Raw genomic sequence first — 7,376 nt, 5'->3', positions numbered from 1 at the left:
GCTCGCGAGAGGCTCCCGGCGCGGGTGGGCTCGGCCTCCGCGCTCGGTGTCTTCCCACAAGCCCCTTCCCGCGCGCGCCTGGGACGCCGCCCAGCGCCCCGACCGTCAGGCAGACGATTGAAACGTTTCCAAAAAGAGCGATTTATTTGTTCCCAATCAATCGATCGGCGGCGATTAAGAAATCGAAGTGGCTTGGGTGGGCAAAAGTCGCTGGCGGGGAAGGGAAGGCGTTGCCGCCGTGCTTCGGACTGGGAGAGGCGTGTCCTGCCCGGTCCGCACCCAAGGAGCGGCCACCTGGGCGCGGGCCCCCGCGGGCCACGTTTCCCCGGGCTGCGAGGGGCGCGCGCCCGCCGCCTGCTTTCCTCGGCCCCTGGCGTTTCTGCCTTGCGCGCCGGGGAGGCCTTTGTTGCTCCTCCGCGGGCTGAATGGGGGTTTTGTAAAGCGGGACAGATAAAAATGAGCAGCAGCATATTGTTTGACAGAATGATCCGGCGTGATGAAGTGTCGGCTCCGAAGGGGGTGAAGATGGTGAATTCCGAAAAACGCAGCCCTCGGCTCCTCCGCGAGCTGCCGGTAGCCTGGAGGGACCCAGCAGACAGCCGGGCCCGCCGCATCGCACCAGGCCGTGTCGGAAAGACTTGGCTTTCAGTGCCAAGTCATTTTTAAGCCCCGATTCTACCCAGGACCTTTCTCCTCGCAGATGAAAAGAACAATTTTCGAGAGAAAGGCTCGTTTTGATTAAATCTGACATGCTGCTGATAACTCCATGCTAATGTGAAATAATTAACATAATAGCCATAATTAAAACCACGCTAACAATGCCATAAATTTATCACACAATTTTACTAGCTTTCTGCCCCTAACTGCTCTCTCATCGTTAATTAAACGTGTTGCCTTTTACAGAATGGATGTTTATACATTTCCAATATAAATAAATTCGAAACCATCCTCTCTCTCCCTCTCTCCTCCTTTATCTTCGGTCCCTAGCCATTGAGAGGGACTCCTGGGCTTGGGCCCTTCATGATGGACACCTTGAAAATAACTGAAGTTTTGGGATGAAAATTCACAAACAAGAACATTAAATTGGCCTCCCTTTTTTTTCATCCCGAAGAGATCGGGAAAGGTGTAGAAGCAGAGGAGGTGGGGGTTGTGAGTTGAAAATCCCACTCAGGGGAAATGGAAATATTCATCGTGGATTGGGAGCCCCGGAATCACCTCCGACCTTCCCACCTCCCTCGGTGGCGGCCACCTCGGCAAAGTGGCTAGTAGTTTAACAAATCTATGCAGCTAGTCAAGTTGCAAACTTCGGTTCTTCGAAAATAAAGGGAAAGGGGGTATATTTCAAATGGGCTCCACCCACGTTGTGTTTCCTTTGCAGCAGGGGGAGGGCGGTTACTCTCCGCACCGGACGCACTCCTCACCTCGCACAGACCCGCTCCATCTCCCCGGATGGCAAGAAAAGTGCAAGTACCGCGCGCATGGTCCTTCCGTCCCAGAGCGGGCCAACGATTCATCCAAGCCTTAGGCAGAGTCCTGGCCTGAACGACCAAGGAAGAGGGTACCTGGGGTCGTTCGTGCCTAGTAAGGGGTCGGGGGGCCATTTCGTGCCCCGCCGCCCGCGCTGACCACTTATGAACCCCAACTTGAGCTGTAATTAATGACATCTCCGTCATAAATGCTTCCATTTACCTCTCCCCACCCCCCATGCACCCGTCGGGACGCACAACTAAATCTCCCCTCCCCCCAGAGACGTCTCAATCTTCTTCCTATCGATTCCGACTCCACTATCCTTGCCTCCCGAGGCTGGATCCTCGCCGCCCACCCCCCCGACGGCCCGCGCGTCCCGGCGGCTTCTCTGCTCAGGTCCCACGGCCCCTGTCAGCCCTGGGAGGGTCAAAGGAAGCTACATTCCACTCTCCTTTGACCAAAATGTTTCAAACATCTGAGCAGGTGAAACAACCGGCTGTCATCTTCTTTAAATCCCTCCTGAGTCTTCACTTACTCATAGTATTTGTGTGTGCGCGCGCGCGTGTGAATAAGTCGGTATTTCTTTCCCAATAACCCTCTTCGTCCCCCAATGTTTATAAATCTCCCCCCAATATTTCCGTTCCTTCTATCAGATTTTTTTCTTTACCCTACTAAGGTGTCATTTTTCTCTTTATCTGTCAGGCTCTTTCCATCTTTCTCTGTCCTAAAGTTTGGTGGTAACCGACGACTGTGGGCTTTTAGCTGCAAACTGCGATCCCGCGGCATACAGAATTTACGTAGCCCGGAATCCCGCGGGCCGGGGACAGATTCCTGCGCCGCGTCGGGCTTCCGCCCCTCGGCCGCTTAGAAGGCAGCGGGATCCTCCCCGCCTCCCACCCGGGCCGTGGCTTCGCCTCTCTCCGGCCCCGGGAGGTTACGCAGACGCCGCGGTCCTCCCGGAAGCCGTGCGTGGTCGCGGAAGACCCCGGCCCGGGCTGCGAATCGATGGGAAGCGGTTGGACGGGCGCCCGCGCGGGGCGTCGGAGCCGCCGCCGCCGGCAGGTCCTGCGCTTCTCAGCATTTAGCTAATCAAGTTGAAAAGTTTCTGGACGGGCCGACCGCGGCATCAGATGGTAACACTGATTGAACAAGAGATTAGCACAATAGATCGCTAACCGAGGGGAAGCGTTGCTTTTCACGCTCCGCGCCGTAATTAATGGTATGAATCAATTAATTTGACTTTTATTGTGTCGAAGGATAAAAGCGCAACAAATGGAACCGCCGGCTGGGAGTTGTTCATCCCCTCCTCTCTCCCCCTTCCCCAGGGGATCCAAGAAAACACAGGGAAACGGACATATCAGCCAGGCCTTGGCGGAGAGAGTGCGGGGAGCCAGCACCGGCGGGCGGCGGAATCGAAATTAGGTTCACTGTGGGTTATTTCCAGAAGATTCGCGAGGGCAGCCCGTGGAGCCGCTGCCCCTGGAGCCACAGCCCCCGGCGCGCTCACACAAGCGCGTCCTCCGCCCGCCCCACAGGCCACACGGCGGTGGGGCCCGCACCGCGGCCCGCGCCTGCCTCTGGCACTGGGCAGCCCAAGGCGAGCAAAGGTGTTTCTGCATTTGTACATTTCGGGTTCTTTTTTCTTGTCCTGCCGACCTCCGTTGTGTCGCTGTTGGGTGGCTCGGGCATTGCAGCCGTGATCTCTCCAGCCGGGAGCCGCGGGCAACCAACTCGCCTCAGGCCGGGGTCGGGGTGGCCGTGGGCGGTCTAGACGGCGTGGAAACGGTTCCGAGCCTGCGGGCCACGGGATGGTGCAGCTGAGGAAGTCAACGCACAGACGCGTGTTAGGGTCAGGCGCAACCGGGGGTCATTGAGATACAGAAAAATCAGGGGAGGTTCGCGGGAGTTATTGCCTCCAACCCAACAGGAACGCCCTGCGGAGTCGGGATCAAATGAACTAGTGTTTATATCCCGGGGCAACTGCCTCCTGACGAGTAAAGCCAATCCGTGTGTCTGATCGCGTGGAATGAAGCAAGAAGTTTACGGATTTTTCGGGGGCATGGGGTGGGGCGTCTAGGCCGGGGCAGAGTAGGAGAGGGAGACACAGACCCAGAAGCACCACCGTCCACCTAAAATTAAATGAACTTTTCCGGTGTCTTCTGTAACTGTTTGAGTAATTATTTCCTTTTTGACCTCCTCCCCTAGCGCTCCTTCCCCTCGCGGGTCTCAGCGGACCGGGCCTGGGTTCAGGGAACCTGGTAGGAGTTAGCCGCTCGCAACCAGGCCGCCGACATGCAGGCGGGAAGGGAAGGCTCAGCTCAGGGGGGCAGGGGCACCCTTCCCTTTGGAGGACCCCCACGCCCCGCCAACGCCACGCGCTCGCGGTGGGCTTGCAGTCTCCCCCAGGCCCCAAATACATGCCCCAGACTCTCCTACCCTCACTGACTTTCCTCACCGAGGACTTTCCCGCGTGCGCTGGTTCGGCCACAGTTCCTCCTCCGCGCGCTTCGCCGCCGGCTTCCACGGAACTTACATCTTGGAAGGTTTGTTTTCGCCTCAAGAGGAGAGAATCCACTTCAGCAGCCGCGGGAAGCCGAGCCCACGGGCAGGCCCGAATCCACCCCGCGCCCCAGAGGCCCGGCCCCGCCGCCCCGGAAGCCCCCGGCCGCTCCCAGTATTGTCCCTCGGCGGTCCCGGCCCGGGCGCGGCGTCCAAGCTGCAGGCCCCAGGCCTCCTCCCCGCCGCCCCGACTTACCCTGGCCGCGGCCCATCTCCGCTCCTTTCCCGGCGCCTCATTTCCGACTTTTTCATATGCTAAGTCATTTAACTACTCCGAGAGGGTTCTTTACGGCTTCTTTATTTATAGTTTCTGTTATTTTACGTCGTTCTTATTTCTCTCGGCAACTATTCTAATAGATTAATCGATAGCCATTTTCTGGCCGTCGGGAACCCCAGCTGATGCTGTTGCGACCACAAGAAAAAAAATAAAATAAAAACACGCCCGCACCGGGGGTCGGGGGCGGGAAGCGATGGCAGGACCCGCCCGGGTAGTTAGAGTTGGGGGGAGGGGGTGCGCGTCCCCTCGGCAGGTGTCCCCGCCGCAGGGGCACTAAGACTGGAGTAGGGGCTGAAGTCTAATTAACAACACTGGGCCGGCTGCGCGGATCTCACTCTTCCAAGCAAAAAGCAATCAAACAAAACCAAGAAACAACACGGGGGGCCATTGAGTTTTTCTTTTTTGGAAAAAAAAAATGGGATCGGAATCTTATTCCACGTTGTCTATTCCCTGGCAAAGGGGTGTTGGCAAAGGGGGGGAGAAGAGGGAAAGGAGAGTGGGCGGGGAGGGCAGGGGACTGCGCCGCACAGTCCAACGGCCGCTCCCAGGCCCACGCCCTCCCTCGCTCACGCCCACCCACTCACACTCACACCCACACGCTTCCTCGACCCCCGTTCCGGGGCTCCGGTCTGGGCGGGAGATCCCGGGCGAGCCGGGGCACCCTCGGGGCCCGCGAGATGCCGGTGCGCGCCGCGGAGCCGAGTTGTGCGTCCCTCGTCCCTTTGTTGACAATTCCCTGAACCAACTTGAGTTTGGCCGGCTGTGCCGCGGCCCTGACGTCACGCGCGGTCACGTGGCCCCGCCTCCCGCTGGATCTTTAAGTAGAAAGTAATCTATCAGGCCAGTCCTTCAAACGGGACTTTCGACTACGGGGGCTTCGGCGGCCCTGACGCCCCCCTTTCGGCTGCCCCAGCCCGCGCCCTCCCGAGCTGCCTGTCGCCCGGCGTCCCGCGCCCGCCTGGACCGTCCCTGCGCCCCACGCCCGGGCCACAGGCCGGAGGAAGGCGGGCGAAGTGCGGGAGCGCGGCGCGGAGAAGCCGCCGGGGCCCGGAGCGGCGGCGGGCGCCTAGGACCGAGCGCCGGGGCCGGCCGAAGTTTGCGGAGCGCGACGGCGGGGGGACGGACGGCAGCGCCCGAGCCGCGGGATGCCGGGCCGCCGAAAGTGAGCTGAGCCGGGCGGGCCCGGAGCCACCCGCGCCCCCTCCCCTCCCCCAACCCCTCATCTTTCGGGGGCGTCCGAAGCCCCTTCTCTTGCGCGCGGCGGCAGCTCCCGACGCCCCTTATCGCCCGCCGCCACCAACCCCGAGGAGGAATGACCCTCTCCGGCAGCGGCAGCGCCAGCGACATGTCCGGCCAGACGGTTTTGACGGCCGAGGACGTGGACATCGATGTGGTGGGCGAGGGTGACGACGGGCTGGAGGAGAAGGACAGTGACGCGGGCTGCGAAAGCCCCGCGGGGCCGCCGGAGCTGCGCCTGGACGAGGCGGACGAGGTGCCGCCGGCGGCCCCCCACCACGGCCAGCTTCAGCCGCCACACCAGCAGCCCCCGGCGCTGCCCAAGGAGCCGGCGGGAGCCGGGGCCGGTCCGGGCGGCGAGGCGGGGGCGTCGGAGGCGGAGGGCTGCAAGGGCGGCGGGGGCGGCGAGGAGGGCGGTGGCGGCGCTAGCGGCGGCGGGCCGGGCCCTGGCGGCGGGGCGGCGGGCGGCCTGGCCCCGAGTAAGCCCAAGAACAGCCTGGTGAAGCCTCCCTACTCGTACATCGCGCTCATCACCATGGCCATCCTGCAGAGCCCGCAGAAGAAGCTGACCCTGAGCGGCATCTGCGAGTTCATCAGCAACCGCTTCCCCTACTACCGGGAGAAGTTCCCCGCCTGGCAGAACAGCATCCGCCACAACCTCTCGCTCAACGACTGCTTCGTCAAGATCCCCCGCGAGCCGGGCAACCCGGGCAAGGGCAACTACTGGACCCTGGACCCGCAGTCCGAAGACATGTTCGACAACGGCAGCTTCCTGCGGCGCCGGAAACGCTTCAAGCGCCACCAGCAGGAGCACCTGCGCGAGCAGACGGCGCTCATGATGCAGAGCTTCGGCGCCTACAGCCTGGCGGCGGCGGCCGGCGCCGCGGGACCTTACGGTCGCCCCTACGGCCTGCACCCCGCGGCCGCGGCCGGCGCCTACTCGCACCCCGCGGCCGCGGCGGCGGCGGCGGCGGCCGCAGCACTCCAGTACCCGTACGCGTTGCCGCCGGTGGCCCCGGTCCTGCCGCCCGCCGTGCCGCTGTTGCCCTCCGGAGAGCTGGGCCGCAAGGCCTTCGGTTCTCAGCTCGGCCCCGGCTTGCAGTTGCAGCTCAACAGCCTGGGTGCCGCGGCGGCGGCCGCAGGCACGGCGGGCGCCGCGGGCGCCACGGCGTCGCTCATCAAGTCGGAGCCCAGCGCGCGGCCGTCGTTTAGCATCGAGAACATCATCGGTGGGGGCCCCGCGGCGCCGGGAGGATCCGCGGCGGGCGCGGGGGGATCGGGGGGTACCGGGGGTGGCGGCACGGCGCAGTCCTTCCTGCGGCAGCCGGGGACCGTGCAGTCCGCGGCGCTCATGGCCACGCACCAGCCGCTGTCGCTGAGCCGGACCACGGCCACCATCGCGCCCATCCTGAGCGTGCCGCTCTCCGGACAGTTCCTGCAGCCCGCAGCCTCGGCCGCCGCCGCCGCCGCCGCCGCGGCGCAAGCCAAGTGGCCCGCGCAATAGGGATGCGCAGGTGGCCGGGACGCGGGGCCCGGTGGCGGCCCAGGGCGGCGGCTGCATTTCCAGGCTGCGTGCCCCGCCCCGCTCCCGGTCCCCTGCCCAATCCCGGACTCTTACCCCTCATGTCTTCCCTCCTGACCCCACTACACCGACCTTCGGCGGCCTCCAGCCCCCTGCGCACACCTAGGCTTACCGAGCAAACTCTCGCCGCGCGCACATCAGGAATAGCTTTCCGTACAGGTAAAACTGAAAGCCGAATTTTCCAAAAAATGCACCCCGACGGCGCCTGCACTCAGTACAGTGGGGGTGGGAGGAAAATCCTTTGTACATATTTGT

At 62.8% G+C, this 7,376-nt stretch overlaps 1 protein-coding gene across 1 annotated transcript; it reads left to right on the top strand.

Moving 5' to 3' along the window:
• The first annotated feature begins 5,605 nt into the window (after positions 1-5,605).
• Positions 5,606-7,043, top strand: FOXD3 (forkhead box D3). The gene has a single exon (XM_077119508.1). The coding sequence runs from the start codon at positions 5,616-5,618 to the stop codon at positions 7,041-7,043; it is 1,428 nt and encodes a 475-aa protein (XP_076975623.1). The 5' UTR covers positions 5,606-5,615.
• Positions 7,044-7,376: the final 333 nt, after the last annotated feature.

Source organism: Tamandua tetradactyla, chromosome 11 (assembly GCF_023851605.1).
Source record: "Tamandua tetradactyla isolate mTamTet1 chromosome 11, mTamTet1.pri, whole genome shotgun sequence".
Lineage (NCBI taxonomy): Eukaryota > Metazoa > Chordata > Mammalia > Pilosa > Myrmecophagidae > Tamandua > Tamandua tetradactyla.
The sequence above is the reverse complement of the archived record's forward strand: the minus strand, read 5'-3'. Positions and strand labels throughout refer to the sequence as shown.